General features: G+C 44.5%; 2 protein-coding genes across 2 annotated transcripts; both read left to right on the forward strand.

Annotated features, from left to right (window-relative positions):
- Positions 1–460: 460 nt before the first annotated feature.
- On the forward strand, positions 461–4,216 carry LOC120674037. The gene is made up of 7 exons (XM_039955099.1): positions 461–617; positions 780–854; positions 939–996; positions 1,488–1,543; positions 2,863–2,925; positions 3,343–3,408; positions 3,639–4,216. Exons 1-7 carry the CDS (start codon positions 531–533, stop codon positions 3,882–3,884), a joined length of 651 nt encoding a protein of 216 aa, XP_039811033.1. The 5' UTR covers positions 461–530; the 3' UTR covers positions 3,885–4,216.
- Positions 4,217–11,242: 7,026 nt separating this feature from the next.
- Positions 11,243–12,127, forward strand: LOC120674224 (60S ribosomal protein L26-1-like). The gene has a single exon (XM_039955367.1). The coding sequence runs from the start codon at positions 11,349–11,351 to the stop codon at positions 11,820–11,822; it is 474 nt and encodes a 157-aa protein (XP_039811301.1). The 5' UTR covers positions 11,243–11,348; the 3' UTR covers positions 11,823–12,127.
- Positions 12,128–24,960: the final 12,833 nt, after the last annotated feature.

The following is a 24,960-nucleotide window of genomic DNA, read 5'->3' on the forward strand; positions in this document are numbered from 1 at the left end:
GGGGTGAGATACGTAGAGAGCGCCATTGTGTGCCGTTTAGGGCCAGGCTCGGGGATAAGGCTTGCTCCAACGGAGCCCTCCCCCACCCCATATCGGGGGAGCTATGGGGAAATCGTTTCCAACGGTTCCCCCTATAGCTCCCTCTATATATGGGGGAGTTTCAACTTCCTCCATATATAGATTGAGTTTCAACTCCCCCTATATTCTAATCACACTATTTCGTCGCGATATTAATCCGGTTTGAGCCCCTAACATGATAATAATATGTATTATGATAATACAAATACTGTATGATTTTTTTAAATTCAAAAATAATAAAAAATAGTTAGTTAATGAGTGATAATATATAGGGGGAATAGATATGGGGGAATGGTTGGAGAGAAGAAATTATAGGGGAAGGAATTTTTTGGAAGGAGATAATAAAATATAATAAACAGTACGTTTGGGGGAGTTGGACGGGGAATGGTCGGAGATAGCCTAACAAGCAGCCGACCCGGAGACGCGAGTGAAAAAAAAACAGCGGCGGAGCAATGGCCGGGCAGGAGACGACACCGAGCTCGAAAGCAGCGGCGCCGCCGGCGACCATCGGCCTCGTCAACTTCATCTCCGAGGAACAGGCAAGGCACCGACCACTCCCTTCAGCCTCCTCGCCCCTCTCGCTCCCCACTCGCCTACCGCCAGCCCTAGCAAGTAGAATAGCAATTCACAAAACCTAGGAAGAAATCTCGCTGAAATTTGTGGGGGAAGCGCTGAGATTTGGTGGTTGTCGAAAATCGCAGCTCGATGAGGTGAAGCGGACGCGAGGGGAGCGGGTGGAGGACGGCACCGCGCAGCGGGACAAACCCCTCTTCCAGGTGAGCTCGCCCCTCTTAACCCTTTGGAGTTTGGACCCGCTTTTGCAGCTAATGTGTCTTCTCGTGTCTCCCTCCCCTTTGCAGATTCTTCAGGAGAACAAGGAGAAGAAGGATGCGGAGTTCAACGAGCGCTTCAAACACAGTATGTCTGCTATTCATATGCCCTGATACCATCTATGGTCTGTCTGTGTTTGCGCAATGTGGACACAGTTTGTCATTTGGATTTAGGTGGAGTTTGTTAGTTATAATCTTCATGAGAATGCAGCCACCAAGAAATTGGACAATTACGTGTGATTCTGCCATGCTTTGTGGCAGCTAAAGCATCACCTGTAGGAGCCAAATGCTTACTGGTCACTGAAGCATGTGAGTAGTAGTAGTATGACTAAACATTGCAGCTCAACTGTTTTTCTTGACTTTAGTAATAGAGGATTCTGTCCTTGTTCTAGTGGGGATTAATTGGAAGAAAGTTTGCAGCTCTGCTTAACTTTTCTAACCTGCTATTCACCTGTCCATTGCTATTCTGTTCCTGCCTGGGTAAAACGAGTGAAGTGTAGGGAACATGAACACTAAAATTTTGAAGGTTGATTGAAATTTGTCTCTTATTTTGATATTATCGCTATCTATTCTACCTAGGACCTCCAAAAGCTTTGGATGAGGATGAGACAGAGTTTCTTGAAAAATTGGCATCGGTAAGCATTTAATGTAACATAGATTGCTTAGAAATTCAGTTGAAGCTCCAAAACAAAACTGCATGTTTCTACCTTGTCTACATATCACTAAGCTGAAATATTTAACAACAGTAGGATTGTATAGCTGAAATATTTAAAAACAGTAGGATTGTATTTTTCCATGCTTCCTGATGTATTTTTATGTGTACACCTGCTTAAGGGAACTTCCCCCCAGCCCTTATTGCCACCTACTAGGAGCACAACATTGGGGTGTGGACGGCTGCTGTGTAGAGAAACACCATTTGTTCATTTATAAGATATTAAAGGATTTAATAGAGTATTGTTATCCTGATCTTTGTATTGCTCTGTCACTCTTCATTCCCCTTTCATTTATGAGGGGTAAATACTAAAAACCTTCAAATCAGAAGCCTTCCGAACTTGCAGGAACAAAGTTTAACATAGTATAATAATGATAGTTTCTAATGTGACTAAAACTAGACTACAGTGCTATAGTTAATGAAAAGGCAGTGACTACTTGAGCTGCTGGGAATACTATTGTGATTATGTCTTGTGTCATCCCAGGTTCCTAATAGGGCAATTGCCAATTGATAGTAGTAACCTTGTGGATATTCTATATTAGGAGAGGCTTCCCAATCGCACTGGATCAGGGTGAGAGGATAAGAGGATTTGGGCAAACTAGGGCTCTTGAGACTTGAGAGGGGAGTGGTTTGGTGAGGCTAGACTGAATGTTCAGTAGGCGGGCAAGATTGTCCTCCCATGTTCCTATATTTTTTTCCATTTTGATTTTATGAATTACTTTTGAGGTCTTGAAGTAACAATTCAAAACTGATGGACTGAGTAGTGGCGGATGGAAGGTAAATGAGTCAATTTCAGTGGCAATTCGTTCTTTGATAATTGCAAATTCGAGCCAATGGGCTGAAGTAGTGCGAAATTGCAATTTCCATATTATTTACTACTTTGGTTAACATTATGAGAAACATGAACTGTATTATTCATGTTCTGAAAAGGAATTCCAGGTGAGTATGCTAAGGGGGGACAAAAACATATACGTGCTTTTATTTTCCTCTTGATGAGGATCAGTGTTTGTTATCCATGAATCGTGAAAATAATCTGCCCATGGTGTATATTGCATCAAAATTATTGGGTGTAAGAAAACAATCTGAAACCTAATTTTTGGTTAGCCTGTTTATGACCTTCATAGTTAGTACGCATTTACTATGTGAATACATAAAAATTTCAGATGTAAACATATTGGGTCATAAGTATATTAGCTTTATTTGCAACATCTCAGTTCCTTGTTTCATGTTACTTCGGTGCAGTCAAGGAGGGAATATGAACAGCAAGTGGCCAATGAAGAAGCGGAACAACTCCGCAGTTTCCATGTGAGTAACATCTAAATGTAGTAGACTAGTAGAATAGAACAGCACATTGTGGAGCTTCTAGATGCTCCATAGTGCTACTTCTTAGTTTTATCTTAAGCTACTTCCTCTGATTTCAAATATGTCCATTACAGTCTCCAATACGACACTTTGACTAACAATATCTAAGAAACATATTATTCTATGTAGAAAGAGTTATATATCATGAAATGTACTGTGATGAATCTAGTAATGTCCTCTTTTAGAAATTGATGGTCAAAGCCAAAAGCTTGATTAGGGCAATCGTAAATGGACTTGTATTTGGGATGCAAGATAGTAGTAAATTTCAGTAATTGTTTGTATACTACGAGACTATTCACATCTGTTCTCATATACCAGGCAAAGTTCACATTACTGACTTATAAGTGTTTTTCTTTTCAGGAGGCTGTGGCTGCCCGATCCAATATTGTTCATGAACTGGAGACTCCTACAGTCTCTAGACCAGAGGTATGTTGGAATATACAAATGCAAAAGTAGAATTGTGTTACTTGCGATCTTGTCATAGTTTTAAGATGGGATGAACAAAATATACATGTAACACATTGTGCTCCTCTTCTCTCTGTGCAAGTTTTTTAGTTACATTCCTCATCATGTTGATATAAATGGAGCATCATGATACGTGTTTCACAAATCTGTCTTGCTGAGCCTGAGCTATGCATGTGACTACTACTCTTTAGGAGAGCAGGCCTAAGCCACCTACGAAGAGGAACCAGCCTCTCCTGAAAAATGTAATAATTTCTGTGAAGCCGCAAGCCAAGAAAGCAAAGGTTGATGCGGAAGCTAAGCCTGCACCCAAGGAGCAGCGGTCTTCGAGTGGTGATGACGCTGACCAAAAGCTACCATTGGATGCCACCAAGGTCACGCTGGGCTCTCTGGTGGCTTATGATGATGACGATGACGAAAGTGGTGACGACCAAGATTGACAGCGTTTTTCTAGAAATCAGGTTTGGATACCACAAGCTCATAGGAAGAAATGCAATGGACGCGTGGAGCAGCTGCAGCCTGTCAGGTTTGCTCGACCAGAGGCGAAATGGGCTTTCTCAGGTTGCCCCTATTCACAGGAAGGATCTGCTGAAATTTTCTTGTACGAAGGTTACGCAGACTGTTTGATTTGAACATGTGCTGACTAATGAACTCTGTAGCATAGGATTTCTGTTTTTGTAAACCGAATTCTGTAGCAAGTAGTTGCATTTATCTGGTCAGCCAGCATTTTCTCCATGGATTGGTGATTAATTAGGTTAAGCTAACTAATTCAGTGGCTGCGTATATCAACCAGATCGGAACACGTGGCTATCTACCAGATTGGAACATGTAGCAACTAGCAAGAAAAAAAGAAAGATGTATTTTTTTTCGCCACCTCTATATATCTCCGGTGAAAACGGTGCCTCGTTTTGGAACCAAGTTGACGAAAATGACAGAAATAGGCCATGGCCGTGTTTAGTTACAAAAATCAAAATTCCAAAAAAAAATTCCGGCACCTAGACTTAAATCTAGACGAAATAAAAAACGCATTGCGACTGCTGTCTGTAAATGGCGAGACGAATCTAATGAACCTAATTAGGCTGTAATTAGATGCTAAATTGTTACAGTAATGCTGCATTAAATAATCTCTAATGACGGATTAATTAGGCTCATTAGATTCGTCTCGTAATTTACATACGAGTTTTGTAATTATTTTTGTGATTAGTTTATGTTTAGTATTTTAAATGTAGAAAGATGCATTTTCAAAAACTTTACAACGCGCAACTAAACACGGCCATGCGTTTAGATCTTTACCCGTAAACTCCGTAAACACAAAAAAACATCACATCGAATGTTGGGACACATGCATGGAGTACTAAATGAAGTCTATTTACAAAACTTTTTGCATGGATAGACTGTAAATCGCGAGATGAATCTAATGAACCTACTTAATCTATGATTTGCAATAGTGATACTACATTAACTATCCACTAATTATGGATTAATCATAGATTAATTAGTATTATTAGATTCGTCTCGCGATTTACAATCCATCTATATAAAAAGTTTTATAAATAGACTTCATTTAGTACTTCAAATTAGTAAGATTTCAACTAAGATTCCAACGTAAAATTTTTACACGTAAAGAACAACCCATCGGTTTCCTGTCAGAAATTTGACAAGTGAGAGGATGTACTACATGGCCTGCTGCCGCTGGAATGCTGGATGTACGAGCAGGACAAGTCGAGACGATGGTTTGGTGAGCTGCTGCTCCTGTGTGTGTGTGCAGTACGCGTTGTACTGACGAGGCCAGGACGCCAGGTCCGCCCGCGCCTGCTGTGCTGTGTACTCCACTCCAAAGCTCCAGGCGCGTTGTTGTACTGACGGGCGCCACTCGTTGCTTCATTGGAATTGCAAGACTAGCAAGCAGTACTGTACTGCACCGAGACGGGAAGCCAGCGTTCCGCTGTTTATATATATATAGATCTCCGATTAGGGTTCTCATTAGCGTCGATTGCAGCAGGTTGCCAGGTTTGGGCGTTTGGTTTGGTGTGCAGGTTATGTGCAAAGGGGAGAGGGACAGAGGGTGAAGGTGGTCTGGATTGGAGACAGGGATGAGGCAGAGCATGGGATGGGGCCATCAACAAAAAAAAAACGTTTCTTCCACTGCGAAAACATGCTTGTTCGCTTGCCTGCGAAATAGGGGAGGCAGTTGTGAGAGGTTCTTCATCAGGCACACAAAAGGTTGAGAGCTCCGCTGGTGTTGTTGCTCCCTCCCCTGCACTGCCTCTTCCCTGGCTCCCCCATCACGTCCGGCCCATCCCTCCCTCTATATCGATGCCCTTTTGTTTATTTTTGCCTGCTTATTATTATTATCTTTTCATAGTACATGTAGTAATTTTGTTTTTTTTTCAAATTGGACTGGCTATCACATTTGTTATTTGTATCGGTCAAAGTAGCCCGAAGATGTTTTTAACTCAATCTACTTTCCACTTTCTTCCTCCCGGGGATGTTCAGACAAAACCTATGACTTCGTGTATTCTTCTAGTGGACTCTATTTACGTTGTACTTGAAACTGTTTTTAGTACAGATCCGGGGGGACGCCAGTCCGACGGAGTGTGGACAAGAAGCCAGCGACACCTTCAAGATTACTCTGAACAAGGCCATTGGCAAGGACAAAGAAATGCCTATTAGATGCTAATTCTTAGTTACATTTCAAAATTTGTTTTTTTTCATGTATCAGTTTCCTCTCTATATACTCCTACATATGTAATCTAGTAAGGAGTAGTGAAGGTTCCAGAGATTCCCAAACACTTCATGGTGTCAGAGCGAGGCTGGGCGACGGTGATGCCGGCCGTTGCGCCAAGCTCGCCGTGGTGAGAGCAGGTGGTGCTGCACGTGAGGTGGTGTGTCCGTGAGCATTGGAAGGGTGCAGCCGGAGGAGCATACAGCGGTAGAGCTGGTTGGAGTTGGCGAGGTGAGATCCCAAATCGAGTTTTGGTTGGGTGCTATCGTGCTCTATCAGATGGGATTTCGTGAGAAATCAGCAAGGATTTGAAGCTGCTTGGTGCTATTGTGCTCCTTCAGTTGGAAGGATTTTGTGAGGAATCGATATTTATCTCCTCTGTTGGAGAAGACATCATCACTCTGTCTCTTCCTGCATCACGTGGTCATATGGTTGTTGACATTTTATTTTGTGCTGGGTGTCACAACATTTATTTTATTCTGTTTGGGTCATCATCTAGTGCACGCTGGCCATTTTATTCTAATCCGTATCTGTTCCTATGGCAAGTAGTGTCAATAACTTTAGATCATGGAAAATCCTTTGTTGGTATATGAGACGTTTGAATTCAGATAAAAAATAGGATGCTATTCGTGATAAAATAGCTGAGTCAAATTGTGATATTATTTGCTTACAAGAAACCAAGAAAGAAACCTTTGATCGATAGTTTATCAAAAAAATTTGCCTACCTCACTTTGATGCTTTTGAATTCTTGTCATCAAATGGTGCATCGGAAGGGGTGATCACCATATGGAAATCACACTTGTTTCAAGGTAGCCTGGCTTTCAGCAATGAGTTTGGCATTTATGTGGAGTTCACTTCAAATCATAGGGCACTAATTGGCTCCTGACCAATGTTTATGGTCCCTATACACCATCTGAAAAGCAACAATTCACCATATGTTTAAAATCCATTCAAATGCCTGATGATTTCCCTTGGCTTCTCGTTGGTGACTTCAACCTCATGAGATCCCCAGAAAATAGAAATAGACCAGGTGATGACAACTCCGAAATGCTTCTTTTTAATGAAGCTATTAGTGGGGTTGTTGAATTACCCCTCCAAAGAAGAAAGTTCACTTGGACTAACAAGCAGGATCCTCTTCTTCTCAAAAGGCTAGATTAGTTCTTCACTTCCAATGATTGGAATTCCACCTTTCCTGAAACTTCAGTTTCCACACTCACTATGAAAACTTCTAATCATGTTCCATGCCTTATGATAGCTGGAACAAATATCCCAAAAGGAGGCATTTTTAGATTTGAAAATTATCTGATGGAGCATGATCACTTTTATGGATGTGGTTCTTCATGCATGATCACTTCCCACATATCAGTGTGACATGGAAAAGGTGATCACAACAAAATTTAAAAACTGAAGGGAGTCAATTAAATATGGCAAGCACATCTGTCAAGTCTCAAAGCCAATATTGTCAATGTTAAGATTGTCTTAGCTTTCCTCAACCTTTTGGAAGAATTCAGAGATCTGACAGTTGTAGAACAGAACTTCAGAAAATCATTGGAAGACAAATTGCTTTTTCTGTTGAAACAGCAAAGAATTTACTAGAAACAACGTGGCATTGTGAAATGGGTGACTGATGGTGATGCTGACACCAAGTTCTTTCATGCCAATACCACCATCAAACACAGAAGAAATTTGATTACTTCTCTAGTTTACCAGAATGGCACCCCCCCCCAATTTGCACACCATCTGAAGGCCAACATTCTCTGGGATGCTTACAAGGATAGGCTTGGCAAATCTGAATTTTAGTCTATGGAATTTGATCTAAATGAACTTCTCCTGGCTTCCTATGAATTGAATTGTTTAGAAGACCCTTTCACAAATGAGAAAATTGATAAAAATCATTCATAATTTGCCATCTGATAAAATCCCCAGGCCCAGATGGTTTCAACACAGGCTTTGTTGAAAGATGCTGGCCAGTTCTCAAGCAAGATTTCTACAATCTTTGTCATGCATTTCACATTGGAAATTTAAGCCTTCAAAGCATAAATGGATCCTTTATTGTTTTGATCCCCAAAAGTGATGGTGCATCCTCTGCCTTAGATTTTAGACCAATCTCCCTGCTAAACACCTCCATGAAAATTATCATTAAGCTCCTGGCAAATAGACTCTAGTCAATCATTCAGTCTCTAATTCACAAGAACCAGTACGGTTTTATCCAATCAAGAACAATTCACGATTGTCTTGTTTGGGCCTTGGAATTTCTGCATATTTGTCACAAATCTCAAAAGGAACTTATCATTCTTAAGCTAGATTTTAAAAAAGCTTTTTACAAAGTAGAGCATCAAGCTATGATTGATATTATGATACACAAAGATTTTGGTCCCAAATGGTTATAGTGGATGAAACTCATCTTCTCCACAGGCAAATCATCAATTCTTTTAAATGGAGTCACTGGGATAACAATTCATTGTAGAGGAGGGGTACGCCAAGGAGATCACCTCTCGCCACTTCTGTTCATTCTTACAGCAGATCTCTTTCAGAGTGTGCTCAACCATGAAAAGGATTTGGGTCATAGTCACCTTCCCATCCCTCTACAATTTTCTCAAGACTTCCTAGTCCAATATACAGATGACACAATTATCTTTATGGAGGGTAATGATTTACAACTCAATCATCTTAAAGCAGTCTCGCAGACCTTTTTCTGTCTCTACTGGTTTAAAAGTTAATTACTCAGTCCATGTTAGTCCCTATAAATTTGACAGATGACAGGGCTTCATCTCTGGCACTGTCATTTGGCTGCTCCATTGGCACTCTACCATTTACCTATTTGGGTATTCCATTGGGACTAACCAAACCAAAGTTGATTTTCTTCCTTTGATGAACAGATGTGAAAGAAGGCTGACCTGTACATCTGCAGTGCTCTCACATACTGGCAAATTGGAGGTCACCAATGCCATCTTCATAGCTCTTCCTATGTATTTGATGAGCACATCAGTTTACATAAGACAGTAATTAAGCAAATAGATGCTTATTACAGAAAACAGTGTCTTTGGAGAGGGTCTGACATCAATGCAAGAAAACCTCCTAAAGCAGCTTGGGAGATGGTTTGTTTGCCAAAAGATGAAGGTGATTTGGGTGTTAATCTAAGGACACAAAATGATGCCCTTATCCTTAAGAATCTCCACAAAATTTTCAATCGAATGGATATTCCCTAGGTTCATCTTGTTTGGGAGATGTACTATAGCAATGGTACATTACCATCTGTCCAGAAAAAAGGCTCATTTTGGTGGAGATATATTCTCAAATTGCTCGATTCTTTCAACGGTATGTCCATGGTCAACTTTCAAGATGGTGCCAGCTGTCTCTTCTGGGAGGATCTCTGACTGTACAAAGTCCCAAAACATAGTTACCCTGAAATATCTATTATGCTTGCTTCATACCTTTGGATGTCATGGTATACCTTAGTCCTTTCTCCTTCACTCGAGGATGAGCAAAGGCTAAGTGTGAGGGTATTGTTGACGATTCCTAAATACCTATTTTAGGCCATCAAATCCTTCATAAATGCTAAAAAGATAAACATCAACTTAGTGGTAGGGGTTTATTACTAACCATTTTTATAAGTGTTGGTAAATATTTGTATGCAGGTGTAATAGCGTAGAAAACACACATCAAGAGCAAGGAAACACACTCCTCTATCCAAGGCAAAAGGTGCCAACCAATCAGAGTGTGCCGTCATTCAGCCTCACATGGATCAAGGGGCCCACAAACACAAGCAACCGACTTAGGACAGTGTTTGACTCAGGCAAAACCGACCTTAGGGCCTACATAGCAGTTGCCCAGTTGAAGATGAGCCAGTTTAGAGCCAAAACCAAGTCGGCCGACCACCCCGGTCGGTCGACCAAACATTGGCGCCACTCTTGGCAGTCCTTAGCCTAATAGAATAAATTGGCAAGCGTACAGATACCGATGTAGCTTCCACCTTGAAACATTCCATGGTATCCAATCCACGAGGAATGAGAAGTGTACTAGTAGTGACTCTTGTTTATCCAGGGGATATAAATGGGAGTGAAGAGGTCCAGATAAGATAGGTAGATGTGGCCTAACGTCGTCTTGCTCCTATCAAGAATACTTGACTTATACCCTAGTTGCTTCGGCGGCCTCAGAGAAGGACTCAGACAGGGACGAGAAGGGAGTCCAATAACAGTTGGCCATTACTGCTATGAAAGTACCCGAACGTGATGGACTACGAAAGACGGATAGGGCTGTCACCATCTGCCGCCTATCACTGCAGTTCCGTGAGATGGAACACGACTCAAGGTAACTTATTAAGACTAGGCACCACGCCTTACTGACTCTTTGCTAACTCTTTTTGTGTAATATGAGGCCGTCGTTGTAGCTCAGCAATTCTTTTTGTGGATGCTAACTCTTTGCTGGAGGAGCCTCCTGATAGTTTAGCTTAGGCATGTGCACTGAACGAATCATGTAAAAGGCGTACCAGGAGTCCCCAGGACTGGGACAGGTTGTTGTAGCGTTGTATATGGGTACTAATAGTGAATGGAGTATTCGTTTTTGTATAAAGAAAACCTGACCAATAGGACCATTAATTAGCTCGCAGGTAGATAGCTTGGCCTGTGAACGCCTGAGTGCAGGCTACAAGGACGCAGTGTTGTCTCTTCGCAGCGTGATCTTGGCAATTTTTGGTTTCCAACTGAGCTGATCTTTGAAATCCAAACTGTTGTCTTCACAGACTCCTTCCATCACCATTCGCCAACGTTGCACTTTTTTTTTTTGAAAGGCACCAACGTTGCTCTGCCTTTGATGGAAATGAAAATAAGCAAGACAGTCCACAGAGAACGGCAAGGCGAATTCGTTTTTGTGCAGCCTAAATAGCCCACAGAACACACTGGACAACAAAACGATATATAGAGGCCACAAACCAGCCCAATAATACAAAAAAAGCCTTGGCCCAGTAGCCCAGCCCAACAACCCATTTCGTCAAAGTGATCTGACCCGTCCACTGGAAATCGGACGCCGCCACACAAAACCCTAGCACCGCATCACCTATATAATCTCTCCCATCACAGCCTCCCGCCGCCTCCATCCGCTCCCCGCCCACCAAAACCCTAGCCGCCGCCGCAGCGGCATCCCAGGTAAGGAAGAAGGAGCGTTCCCCGCCGCCGCCGCCATGAAGCTCAACCCCCGCGTCACGAGCTCCCGCCGGAAGTGCCGCAAGGCGCACTTCACGGCCCCGTCCTCCGTCCGCCGCGTGCTCATGTCCGCGGCGCTGTCGGCGGAGCTCCGCCACAAGTACAATGTGCGCTCCATCCCGATCCGCAAGGACGACGAGGTGCAGGTTGTGCGCGGCACCTTCAAGGGACGCGAGGGCAAGGTGGTGCAGGTGTACCGCCGCCGCTGGGTCATCCACGTCGAGCGGATCACCCGCGAGAAGGTGAACGGCTCCACCGTCAACGTGGGCATCCACCCCTCCAAGGTTGTCGTCACCAAGCTGAAGCTCGACAAGGACCGCAAGGCCCTCCTCGACCGCAAGGCACGCGGCCGTGCCGCCGACAAGGCCAAGGGCAAGTTCACCGCCGACGACGTCGCCGCTGCTGCTGGCGGTGCCGCCGCCACCGGTGCCTCCCTCCAGGAGATCGACTAGGCGCTGCGCGGCGGGGGGATCTGATGGCGGTCGTGCCGCCTTTCCCTTCCTATCGCTCGCTCTAGTTTTGCTACCAATGATTATGTGCTAGGAGTTTATGTTACTTGAAAACTGCTGCTTTAATATCCTTGAAATGCCTTGGTGAGAGTTTTGGAACCTAATGTTGATCTGTGTCTGAGATTTGAGATATGAAGTACTCGTTATATGGTTTCATTGTTCATATCTGCCTAGTGGTTTGATTGTACTGCATCATTTGTTCTATCTTGGCTAGTTGTTTGTTAGTGTTATATCAAATTTAGTTCGAATTATGTGTCCTCTGTTGAAAAAATAGCATATTGTTTGTTACTGCATCATTTGTTATATCTTGTCGGCTGGTTGCCGAGCAGTTTGTTATCTAAATTAACTTGTTCTCTGTGTTTGGAAAATTTTAATCTGTATTTGAAATACGATGATACAAAGCAACAAGCCAATGAATGTTCAATCCCTATACTTCTGTGTACATGTTCTGCTTGTTAAATATCTGATGTAGTTAGATTGTACATTCAGTATGCCTGGGCGTCTAATTGTTTGGTTGTTAACTTGTTATTGATAATGTTTATGTTTAACCAGTACGACTGGGCGTCTGATTGTTTGGTTGTTAACTTGTTATTGCTAATGTTTATGGTTAACTTGTGATTATACTTGGTCTTAAAAGTTACCACTGTAGACCTCATGAGTATAGGTTTGTATGAGTAATGAAACCCCTCTTATGCGTGTTGATGTTTTTTTATGAATGATTGTCCAGTATGCGTACATATAGCATGGAGACCCCTTTTCTGAAAGACTGATTTTTTGCGTATCTGATGGTGACTGTTAATCTGTTACTCTAGCATGTTTCATCAACAAAGCATAGGTTGATATTCTGGCCTGTTATATAGTTTGTGCATTTGTGGTGAATTGAATGATAACCTTTGTACCTTTGGCCCTCGAACTGTGCAAGTTATTATCTCATTCATCTGTTCTTTGTTGACCACTTGTGCTATCTTTATCCGGTTGTTAGTGTGGAATGTGCTGTAGCTTATAATCTGACTGCCTCGTTGTGAAGATGTTTACAGTGAAACATTTTTTGAGCTGCTTGCCACTTAAAGCCCAATTTCTGCAAGCATATTCGGAGTGAATTTCATGTTTCACGCAATTTCTTTGGAATCATGCCTTTATCGGAACAAATAGCCTGTATGTTTGATATCTGCTGGTTGTTTGGAATCATGTACCATCTTTGCCTGCAGGAGCCTTTGCCGTCACCCCCCGAAGCAGCCCAGCGCCGCCGTGGCCTGGCCTCGCTGGAGCACTGCGTGATGCGGCCTTGAACATGCCAAAAGCCCGCGCACGCGCAAACCCTAAACTCTAACCACGTTCCGGCAAGCTGCAAGGCCAAAGCGCTCTTGCTCCGCCGTGCCGCTAGCCCTTGCCGTTTAACCTTGCCGTGACCCTGGAACGCCAGGTCGTTGCGAGCACGCGCGCGCACAGACAACCTGTGGTTAGGGTCGGGGCTAGGCACCCGCAAACGCCACTGTCGCCGAGCACCTTGGTGGCGGCCCTGGAGCACACACGCGCCTAGGATACACGCAAGCACACATGAGTATCTCCGTGCAGCAGACGCGCGCGTAGCGCGATGGTGGCGCCTCCAGTCGTGGAGCGCACCCGCCCGCGTTCGATTCCCAGTTGGGATCGAACCTGGTGCTGCACCGGGGTTTTCCCCCAAATTTGCTTTGCAGGTCGTGGACGTACGCGCCGACCCACAATGGTAGTACGATGTGTACACTCTAGGGTGTGTGTTGTGTGCGCGTGTAGGTGTGTTGGAGTGTGCATTCAGATACTACATCTGTACCTTAGTTGTCCAGGCTCAAAAAAAAAAAAACTATCTCCGTGCAGAGACTGACCTACGGAACCCGTGTGTAAGAGAGTTTGACGCGTGGGCCAACTCTACCCGTGAAGAAAGGGAGAGAGGAGAGCAACCGGGCTGAGCTGTGTGCTGGCCTGATGAACCGCAGGTCGAGCCGGTTCAATTCAACGAGCTAAGCGGAGTCATTTTGGGCCCAATCGAGCCGACCAAACACTTCCGGCCTATTTTAACCAGGGTTTACGTTACCGACCGGTCCGGCCAAATCGGTAGAATTCGGTACCGGTCTACCGGATCAGTTTGGTCGGAAACCGGTCCAAATCGGTCGAAGTCAAATTTGAATTTAAAATCCTCTGTGCGACTGGTAACCGGCCAAATTCAATTTTTTTTCTTTTTTAGTTTAAATTCAAATGCCTGCAAAGTATACTAAATGAATGTTTGTATAATATGTTTTAGCCTAAATGAACCCTCCAACCCTCTTTTGTACTATTTTTACATTGTATTTGTATACTTTTGTATGCACGTTTTTTTGTTTAACTTCAAATCCCCGCAAACTATACTAAATGAACGAATTTTTGAGAAAATTTGACACCATTAGATTCGTCGCACCTAAAAGTATTTTTAGAATTTTTTTTGAGAATTTTTCATTTTTTGAATTTAAATTTGAATTTTGAATTTAGCCCGGTTTGGTACCGGTCCAAACCAGAACCGGACTGGACCGGTTTGACCGATAACCGGTCAAACCGGACCGATTCCCACCGGTTTGGTGAACCCTAATTTTAACCTGCTGACCTGGGGGGCACATGTTAACCTAAGGGTGAGGCTGACCAATGGGACCATTGACCCATGCACCCATTTGATCCTTGACTGTTAACCGATCAAATGCTGATATCGACTCGATCTCTAGATGATATCATATCAGCATACCACGTGGCACCCTGGTGCTGCCTGTCTAAATGTCTGCATTAGCTTTTCGAGTTTTGCTGGGAAATGTTAAAAGAGTACCAATAAATGCCGTCCGCCCGCTAAGAAGAAATATTTGCCGTCGGAACTCCGCAAGCTCACAGGATTGAGTCCTTCAGGCAGTCCCAACCATGATGTCCATAGATAGTATCTATATTATCACATCAGCAAGACACTAGTGTTAGAAACTACAGTCTCCAATGCAGAGTTTCTTCGCTTGTATCAAAAATAAATTTTATTTTCTCTCTCCCTACCTATCGTCCTCTCCCTCTCTCCTCTCAGTCGTTTCCTCTCATGGTTCCCTCTCTTCTCCGTCTTCTGTAATTCCATCTCTGTCAAATCAAAGCTCTGAATCTACCTCTGCAGCAACAACTCTTGTTTTCTCCAAATTCAATTCACTGAGCAAGTAATCGATGGAGGGCAAGCGCTCCTATATGCTCGGGATGCAAGAAGTTGCAGCTCAATCGATGTTAACAATCGTCTCTGAACACTCAACCTGGAGGCGGCCCCTCTTCCCAGTCAAGTCGGGTGCTGTGTTGGCGGCAAGCCGGCCGGCGCAACGACGAGGCTTGTGGGTGGGTAGTGGCTGCGGGGCTCACGGCGGGAAGCTCGAGCATGGCGGATGGTTGCAGCTTGGCAAGCGAGCGCAGGCGGCAGCACGACTAGCACCGGCCATGGCGCAGGGTAGCAAATTGGGGATGGATTTGTCCGATTGTAGCTCAGTAGCTGGCGAGCAGAGAGATTGAAGAAGGAAGAGATTGGGGGAAAAGGAAACTGTGAGATAGATAGAGGGAGGCGGACCTTGGCAACACACCTTGGCGACAGGAGGATTCGCACGTCAAAGATTTGTGGTTCCATAGCTCACGCGGAAGAAGCACGGGATGGGCATGGCAGCGACACAGTGGATCGAGAGGTCAAGGAAAATCGGGGACGAAGAAACGACGAGTCGGTCCAACGCTGATTTTGCCAGTTTCCAGCGTATTGGTCCACGCGCCGATCCGGTTTCGTGCATGCTACCCGGTTTCCTCAATTTTCATTCTCTCACCTCTTTAATTTCCATGCCACATCAAACTTTTGCTTAGTTGGCACTCTAATTAATTTTAGGGAAAAGTCTGTTTTTCAACCCTGAACTATCACGATAGTCCGATTTTGACCCTTAAACTACAAAACCGGACATCCTACACCTCCAACTAACGAAACCATTTGAAAAACAACCCTGACTCAGCCAAAGGCGGTTTTGCTAAAGTAAAATTTCCGAATTTCTGGAATTTCACACCTATCTCAATTAAATAATAAAGAAAGCATAGTTAATATTGTCTAAAAATCATGATATTTTTTTGGGGAGGTAGATCAAAAGACAAGGAATCTATTTTGGCTAGATGTGCTACAATAGACATAAAGGAATTTGAATTATAAAATTTTAAAAATAGGTAGAATTCAAAATTCCTTGAATTTTTAGGTCAGCTAAACTTATGATAAAAATTCATTAAAAATATGATAATTCATAATTTTTTATTTAGTTTAGTTAGTTACTTTTTATTGGCCCAAGTTCTATAGAAAATTCATAAATTAAAATTTGAGGAATCAAATTTGATTCAAATTTGAGCATTGCGAAGGAATTCAAAAACTTTCATAAAAACTTGGGCCAATAAAAAATACCTTATTAAACTAAATAAAAAATTATGAATTATCATATTTTTATTTCATTTTTATCAAAGGTTTAGCTAACCCAAAAATTCAAGAAATTTTGAATTCTACCCATTTTTAAAATTTTATAATTCAAATTTCATTATGTTTAATGTATCACATCTAACCAAAATAAATTCCTTGTCTTTTTATCTACCTTCCAAAAAAATATCATGATTTTTAGACAATATTAACTATGCTTTCTTTCTTATTTAATTGAGAGATGTGTGAAATTCCAGAAATTCGAAAATGTTACTGTAGCAAACCACCCTTAAAACAGCTTGCTACAGTGCTCAAGGGGGTGATTCGGACGGTTTTGTTAGTTCGAGGGCTTAGGTTACCCGATTTCGTAGTAGGAGGTTGAAAAACAGACTTCTTGACTAGTTCGAGGTTGTAAAATAGACTTATCCCTTAATTTTATCTTTATACCATTAAAAAATGGTGATTACCTATGTATCACTAAAAAATTAGCTGGCACCTATATGTCATGGCACGAACTTCATTTTATGCGTGTACCATTCTGTCTACAGCAGCCAGTAATTGGAGCTATGAAAAGACAAAAATACCCTCGGGCCCACCTGTCATTCTCTTTCCATTCGCTGCCCCGCCGATGAAGGCCGCGGCGACGAGCACCAGCGCCCCCACCGTCAGGTACTGGCGCCGTCCTTGGCCCGGAGTACGCGTAGGAGGCCGAGCATCTCCTTTTCCAGCTCCAGCGTCCACCCGTTGCCGCTGCTGCTGCGGACCAGTTCGCGCTGAGCGACGGTGGTGACCTCAGCTCGCCCGCGTCGCGAAGCTCCTACTTCAACTGGTTCCACTTCTCCATCGCGTGGGGCTACGCCACGCCACGACGGTGCTGAGCTACGTCCACTAGCACCCAACAGTGAGCACGCACCAACTCACCAACTTCTGCGATCTCGTTTCATGTGACAAGTTCAGCATCACAGTCCCTTCGCCGGTCAAATCCGCTCGACTCCCCTCCATGGATTTCAAATCCACCGCATCCGAAGGTCACTCAGCTCCCTAGCTCCCTCCCCAACCCCTCCAAACTCAGCTCCGACCCCCACAACGCCGGGAATCGGAGATTCCCCGGCCGCCGGCCATCAGCGCCACACGAGCTCCACCTCACCATCGACGACCTACCCTCGTACTCTCTCCGCTCAATCCAAGTATAGAAATCGATTCCTCTCTCCTCCACTATGCTCATGCTCTCCCTACTTCCTCGCGTTCGCCGGCCAATCGGCCGGAACGCGGCCGCGCCGCCGCACGCACGTCGGGCGCCGCCCCGCGCGCCCCTGCGTTGCACCACGGCGAACCGCAGCTTCGCCCGGCCTTGCTGGTCGTGATGCCGCTCTGCCCCTCCGCCAGTCGGCCTCTCCGATGGCGAGAGCGCCGCGCCACACGCCGGTTTGGACCGCCGGCTCTGTTCTGGGCCTCGACACGCGGCAACCTGGAGGCGTCCTCCAAGATGCGGCGGCCGGGGCATAGGTCCCCCGCGCAGGGGCTGCCGGAGGTACAGGTAGGGATGGCGCGCGAGCGGGGGCCGAGGGTGGGGGCGAGGCAGGCCGGAGGTCGCCGGAGGTTCCACGCAGGGGCAGCGGCACACTGCTCTAGATGAACAAGGGCAAAATGGTCAATTGACAAGGAGGACCAACATGTCAGATCTTTCGATCCGTTATCTATTAACAGAAGGGGGATAGAATGGCACAAATGTAAAAGAAAATTTGCGCAATGGTATACAAGTGTTTGTCAACTTTTTAGTAATATATAGGCAGGGGCGGAGATAGGGGGCGGACAGGGGCCTGGCCCCATGGTCCCCAAATTTACACTAGAAATTTAAATTTTGATTAAATTTTTATATAAATTTGTATGGTTAGCCCCTCTAACAATGGAAAAATCGACTTCTTGGCTCCGCCCCTGTATATAGGTAACTACCATTTTTTATAATGGTATACAAGTAAAAGACTCCACAGGATTACATACTGGCGTAGGCGTGCCCCCGTGACTTTCGCCATCGTATCGCCGCTGTGACCAGGCGGAACCACCACTAGGGCAAGCTAGGGCAGCCGCCCTAGGTCCCTCTAGACGAGGCCAGAGCAAATTTGTTAACAGCAGATATAGCATGGAAGAAAAAGAATGGACCTGAGGAACATAGAAAGAATAGAGAATTAGCTTTCGGAGAACATGTTACTTGAGAAAGGAGTAGGAGTTTATACAAGTTGTTCGATATCATTCCTCCTCGCACACATTCAGTATTTAACCAGCGACTCTCTTGTGTTTACATGGTTGGACCTGATACGTGCGCGCAGGCACATCTAGTGAACCCATTCGCTGCCGCCAAAATGAAAACTAGGCTTCCTAGTGCGGCGGCTCATAGTAGTAGATGCTTCTTTTGGTTCGTGGGTGCTGATAATATTCCCCATTCTCAACTCCGGCAGGGGCTCGTGACGGTGCGGCGGTGCCCCCGAACGCGAGGACGATGGTCATGTATCACCGAGAGTCGTGAGACACTGATTGGGCCATTGGGGCATTGGACAAGAGGACTTTGTGTCCTTGTGGGCCGTCCGGTCCATCCGGTCAAATGGGCTATGGCCTCTTAAGCGTTTCAGCTTAACGCCCGAGCCCAGCGATGCGTCTTCTCGCCACCAGACGCCACTGCTGACTTCGGCAGCTCATCATCCACCCCTGCCTGCAGTCCCTCTCAGGCGCTCACGTCGGCGCGTCACTGCCGTTGCGCGACAGCGCTCCACGCCCGTCTGTCCTGCAGCACCGCCTCGCCACCCGCCGACCGTGCCAGCGAATCCTGTGTGCCGCCTGCAGCCGAGCAGTAAGCCTTGACGCCTCGCTCTGGCCGTGCAAAAATTTTCTCGTAGAACTCTCCCTAGGTCATTTTCCGAGCGGGCTTCGCCACTGACAAGCAGGCCACGTGCGCCTTTGTTGGTTTCATCCGCTGCGCTTTTTCGGCTCTTCTCTGCTGCCACGATCATTCATGTTATGTTCGGTTGGGCTCAAGCTAATTTCTAGGCAGGGCTAAACATTAATCGGCTAAAAATAAGTTGGCTAACATTAACCTGTGCTGTTTGGATAAAGTGCTAATAGAATGTTGGAAATCTATTAGTCCAAATTAGTCATATTTAATTGACTCATGGGATAACAATTAGCCCGTGTTTGGTTGCGCGTTGTAAAAATTTTGAAAAGACATCTTTCTACATTTGAAGTACTAAACATAGACTAATCACAAAAATAATTACAGAACTCGTCTGTAAATCACGAGACGAATCTAATGAGACTAATTAATCCGTCATTATAGGTTGTTTGCTGTAGCATTACTGTAGCAATTTAGCATCTAATTGCAGCCTAATTAGGTTCATTAGATTCGTCTCGCCATTTACAGACAGCAGTCGCAATGAGTTTTTTATTTCGTCTAGATTTAAGTCTCCATGCAGGTGCCGGAAAAAAAATTTGGAATTTGGAATTTTGCATCCAAACACGGCCTTAGTGAGAGAGTTTAGTAAAAATTAGCCCACCTTTTATCAACATATTTGCATCAGCTAATGCTACTCCCTTCGTCCCAGTATACATTCAGGTGTAACCACCTCTGGTTCAAAGACCAAGAAACATATTTAATTCTCTCTATCAATACAAGTATTAGTGACCAAGAAACATATTTAATTCTCTCTATCAATACAAGTATTAGTGTATCAATTTACATGTCTAGAGAGAGAGCGCGCTTTATATTAAGAAATTTGAGTAAAAAGTGGTTACGCCTTATATATTAGGAAGGAGGGAGCAATTGGTAGCTGGATCAATATTAGCAACTAAATCCAACCCCACCATCACATCGCTCCCTCTAGCCGATCCACCCGTCTCTTCTCGTGTGGCCCTGGTTTTCTCTCCAAATCAACTAAAAGAGCTTGGAGTCGAATACTATCTTTTTGTGATCTTTGTGCACAAAACCACTCTCTTTCAAAATTTATTACTTCGAGATTAGAGAATTAATTCCGGTGACATGATCATTTCTCTAAAAAAACAACTCCAATAAATAAGGGAGTGACTATATATCACTCGAGTAATTTTTGTCAGGCTTTCGATCGATTTTTGCACCAATCTAATCATGCACGTAGCAGTGCGGGGAGGGGAAAAAACGAGTGACAACCAAATTATATTCTCTGCGGGCCTGTGGTGGGGCGGCCGATTCTCTGCGGGCTGGAGAATTATGCAATGGTGCCACTTAAGATGAGAACGGTGTCAAGCCAAGGTGATGATCCTTTGACGTTTTTTGTGCTGAATTGATGAAATATTAGGATACCAGCAAATTGACCCCGCTTGCCCTCTAAGCTCTAAGGGCGTGATTGGTTACTTGGCTTAGCTTAAGCCTGGCTAGGAAATAGCCATGGCCAGACTTAGCATGGCTACACTAGTGCATGGTCATGGTGTTTGGTTGTTGTGCTAATCTTAGACTGACTTGCCAAGACTGTGTTTGGTTGTGTCACCTGTACTGTATGGGCTCACCTCGTTTTGCATGTTGTGAGTTTACCTCACGCTTTCTGACCACACCAATCTTTATTCTTCTCCACAAAATAACCGCTATGCAAACCATCAATCTGCAGTAATTTTCAAAAGCAATAGCAACAAATTATTCTTCCCTTCTGCCCCCTCCTTCATTTTGGTCAAAATCAGAGCGTTGTTGGACCAAATTCCTATCCTCGCTAATTGATTCTTTCTCTCCAAAACCAATGCCAGAGCATACCTGCCATGCTTCTACCTCACACAAGTGATTGACCAGCTATTAATCTCCATTCCTCTTGCTACTTGCTAGCCGCTGCAGCGCTTGGATTCGCGCTAGAGCCGGAGGCAATGGTCTAGTTTGCTGCAGGCGGGCGTCAACGAGAGAAAGCAAGGGAGGGGGCAAGCGACGGAGGAAGCTCGACGCACCGCAATCTAGAGGAGGAGGTCGGCCTCCTTGAGCCGGATCCGGTGAGGCGGGGGCTTCTTAACCCTAATCCTGGGAGGACGAGAGAGGGAACCGGGCCCTAATTTACCTCTGAATTTACATCGTATCCTCCGTGTACATGGCAAGCTAGCAAACAGAGCAGCTACTAGTGCTGCATCCCATCTCTTGTCTCTTTCCTTTTGCTTCACTTTCAGCCTCTCCAAACGGCAGCAAACAGCTGCAGCACGCAACTATCTCCCTCTTCTGAATTTCCTTCAATCCAATTAGCTTGAGCTCCTCCATCAAATCCCTCGCTGCTGATCCTCTCTCAGTCCAGCGATTCTCCCACTTGATGTCTCATCGATTTGGCGGAGGAGCAAGGCCAGCTGCTCCATGCCATCCGCGGCCAGGGCCTCCGCCGTGCGGGCATGGGCACCAGCAGCGGCACCTTCACTCGGTGGCGAGCACAACGCTAGGTGCCCGGCGTGGCATGGGTATGGGGACTGGGAGCAGGAGGTGACCGCATCACGCCGCTTGGCCAACATGAGCTAGCACAAGCCTGGCTTACCTAGCACGGCCGATATTTGCGTTCTAGCTAAGCCAGGATATCTCCCCTCTTTTGCATTAGCTAAGCCCGGCCAGGAACACATCCAGGCAACCAAACATGCAAAAGTTGCATTACATAAGCCTGGCTAGGAGCTAAGCCATCCAACCAATCACACCCTAAGCTTCTTGGGTTGGTCTCGGCAGTGGCTGAAATGAAGGCACTGAAGGAGTCGCTCAAACTTCCTGCAAGGATGGGCTGGAATGGTGACCCATGTGCTCCGAGGGTGTGGGATGCATGGGAGGGAGTCACTTGCCATCGCGGTGATAAAGAACTTGTGATCACCCAACTGTAAGTATATGCCTAATCTTCTGAGATTGCTGTTTTCATCTGGGATGTGTTTCATTGGGTTATTTCTGCATGTCATCATGTGTTTACTGCGCTGTTAATTCTTATCACAAAAGTGTACTTCTGTGACACTGAGCGTTTTGCATCGAAAAGGTTCTGGTGTTTGCCATCGGCTGAAGTGGAAATATATATAACAGACAAGTAGACGTACCAACAACCTGTCTAATTTAGTTTCTCAGCTGAGAATCACTCTAATAGTCAACAAAATGTAAGTTACCCTAAAAACTGTAACTGCACGATTCAAATTGTAGTTTGGTTGCTTTAGTTACCGGGCTTTCAGTTGTTTAGTTTGAGTGCTAGTAGCTGCCAGTGTCTTGTCCTGTTACGTAGCATTTATGTACAACTGTATTATCTTTCGAGAAAATGGCCCTCTTTAGATCCTAAAACCCAAAATACAAAATTTTTATAAATCGTTTGCATGGTGTACTAAATGTAGTCAAAAAATAAATCGCATTACACAAATGGACTGTAAATCGCGAGACGAATCTAATGAGTCTAATTAGGACGTGATTAGACACTAAATTGCTACAGTAATGCTATAGTTAACATGCTCTAGTGATGGATTAATTAGACTCATTGGATTTGTCTCGTAGTTTACAGACGAGATCTGTAATTAGTCTACATTTAATACTTCAAATGTTGAAGATTCTCTTCCAGAAATCCAAAAATCCAAAATGCAAAGTGATCTAAACAGGGCCAATGTCCGGTGGTTGGTACGGTGGAATAGAGCTGCGGACAGTCTCTTACTGGGAGGCGGATAGTCCGCCAGTTTCTTGTTTCAGTTTGAATAAAACCGTTTTTGGTTTTGGATGAAGCTCCAAAGTGTACAGAGGACAGTCCATTCTGCTGGGGTGGACTATCTGCAAGTGACTTACAGAAACATTTCCATTCGTACAACCTAAAATAATGAAAGACGGTTTGGATGTCCGAATATCTTTAAAGACGAATGGTTCGCCTATGGACCGCGGATAGTCCATCAGCTAGTGTTCAAAAGGTGGACGGTCCGTCCTGGTTAGCAGATGGCCCGATCTGGGCGCATTTTAAAAGGCAGGGTCGCCTGCCTCTGGTTGGTCCGGCGGAAAGGGCTTACCGCCGGACCATCTAGTGGTAGGTCTACGGTGTGACTTTTTTTTTGTTCACCATGTAAACCTGAGCCCTGAGGTGCTGCTACTATATGTTGTTTTTTGTTCACTACGAGACAATTACCTTTTATTTTCATCATGTAACAACAGAATTATCTTTCTAACTTTATTATAGTTGCTCTTGATCTCTACTCAATATTTTATCCTTAGTATAAATCCTTAGGAGTGCTGTTGGATGCTAGCTTGTCAGCATTGTTCTTGCTTCAAGTGTACACATACTGCATGCTCTGTTTCTGGCTGTCCAGATGATTGTATAGGCTATAAAATTTCAAGCAGACAGCATCTTAGCAATACTGCAAGATTTTCTAATAGAAAGAATCTGCATCTTCGACCTCTAACAGAAGTGACGAGGCATGCCTGTCTCCTAACCACCGCTTGGAGTCAATTTGGCTGCTCAATTGACAGGAACTACGGCTTTCCATAAAAGTTCCATTGATTTGATCCTAAGGGTCTGTTTAGATCACTTTGGATTTTGGATTTTGAGAGAGAATCTTTCAACATTTGAAGCATTAAATGTAGACTAATCACAAAACTAATTATAAACCTCGTCTGTAAACTACGAGACGAATATAATGAGCCTAATTAATCCATCAGTAGCACATGTTCACTGTATCTTTACTGTAGCGATTTAGTGTCTAATCACGATCTAATTAGGCTCATTAGATTCGTCTCGCGGTTTACGGTCCTTTTGTGTAATGCGATTTATTTTTTGACTATATTTAGTACACCATGCAGACGATTTATAAAAATTTTGGATTTTGGGTGTAAAAGATCTAAACAAGGCCTAAGTTGGAGCTTTCCTGATGACATGAACCAAAGTACCTGAGGGTCTGAATGGTCTCACCGAGAGACTGGGGCCAACCTACAAGGTAGCGCTCGGAGAAAGGTTTCTGCCAGAGTACCTTTACCTTATGATCCTGTCATAATCTTTGCTTTTAACACCATCAACCACCCAAAAGCATATTTTGCCAGCCTCTAAACTATTTTGGAGTTTTCCTTACTCGATTAATTGATCCATTGTATATATACAATTAGAAAATAAAGTAATGCTCATGTGTGTGTGTGTCAACATCACCACTGAACCAACTAGCTGTTGGCGCAGCTCAAGCTCATCCGAAGTGCTCTTCCTTCGCTCGTATCCACTATGAAGACTTTAACTAGCAGCAGGTAAGCTCTTCCTTTTTTTTTTCCAACGAGCCGGATGCCTATTTCATTGATAAAGAAGGGGTAGGTAAGCTCTCTAAATCCCATCGATGAGCGTGAAACCATGAGTGCTAACCAGCAAGTCAAGCTGGATGGATCACACGTTAGCGCGTGGAGTGCGGATGGATCACAGTAAGCATGATGGTTGGCGGCTCTCTGAATATTGCATGAAAAACTAGTGTGCCATGGGCTTCTGAGTTCTGACGGGTGTTTCTTACTTGCTCAGCACATAACATTGGATCCGGATCATCATCCTACGGGCGCCGCGCGTTCTGCTGCCTGCCGCCCGCCGTCCAGCACGTGGGCCCACCAGATCTACGCGCATTCGTGGCGAGCCAGCCAGCCATCCCGCGCGCGCCGCCGTCGCATTCCTGTGTGTC

The sequence above is a fragment of the Panicum virgatum genome, chromosome 5N (genome assembly GCF_016808335.1).
Source record: "Panicum virgatum strain AP13 chromosome 5N, P.virgatum_v5, whole genome shotgun sequence".
NCBI classification, from domain to species: Eukaryota; Viridiplantae; Streptophyta; class Magnoliopsida; order Poales; family Poaceae; genus Panicum; species Panicum virgatum.

What these genes read in the sequence shown, in the direction of transcription:
- LOC120674037 (XM_039955099.1), top strand. Translation starts at nt 531, where the DNA reads ATGGCCGGGCAGGAGACGACACCGAGCTCGAAAGCAGCGGCGCCGCCG. An exon ending in CAACGAGCGCTTCAAACACA is followed by an intron (nt 997 to 1,487) that starts GTATGTCTGCTA and finishes TATTCTACCTAG; the next exon opens with GACCTCCAAAAGCTTTGGAT. An exon ending in AACAACTCCGCAGTTTCCAT is followed by an intron (nt 2,926 to 3,342) that starts GTGAGTAACATC and finishes TTTTCTTTTCAG; the next exon opens with GAGGCTGTGGCTGCCCGATC.
- LOC120674224 (XM_039955367.1), top strand. Translation starts at nt 11,349, where the DNA reads ATGAAGCTCAACCCCCGCGTCACGAGCTCCCGCCGGAAGTGCCGCAAG.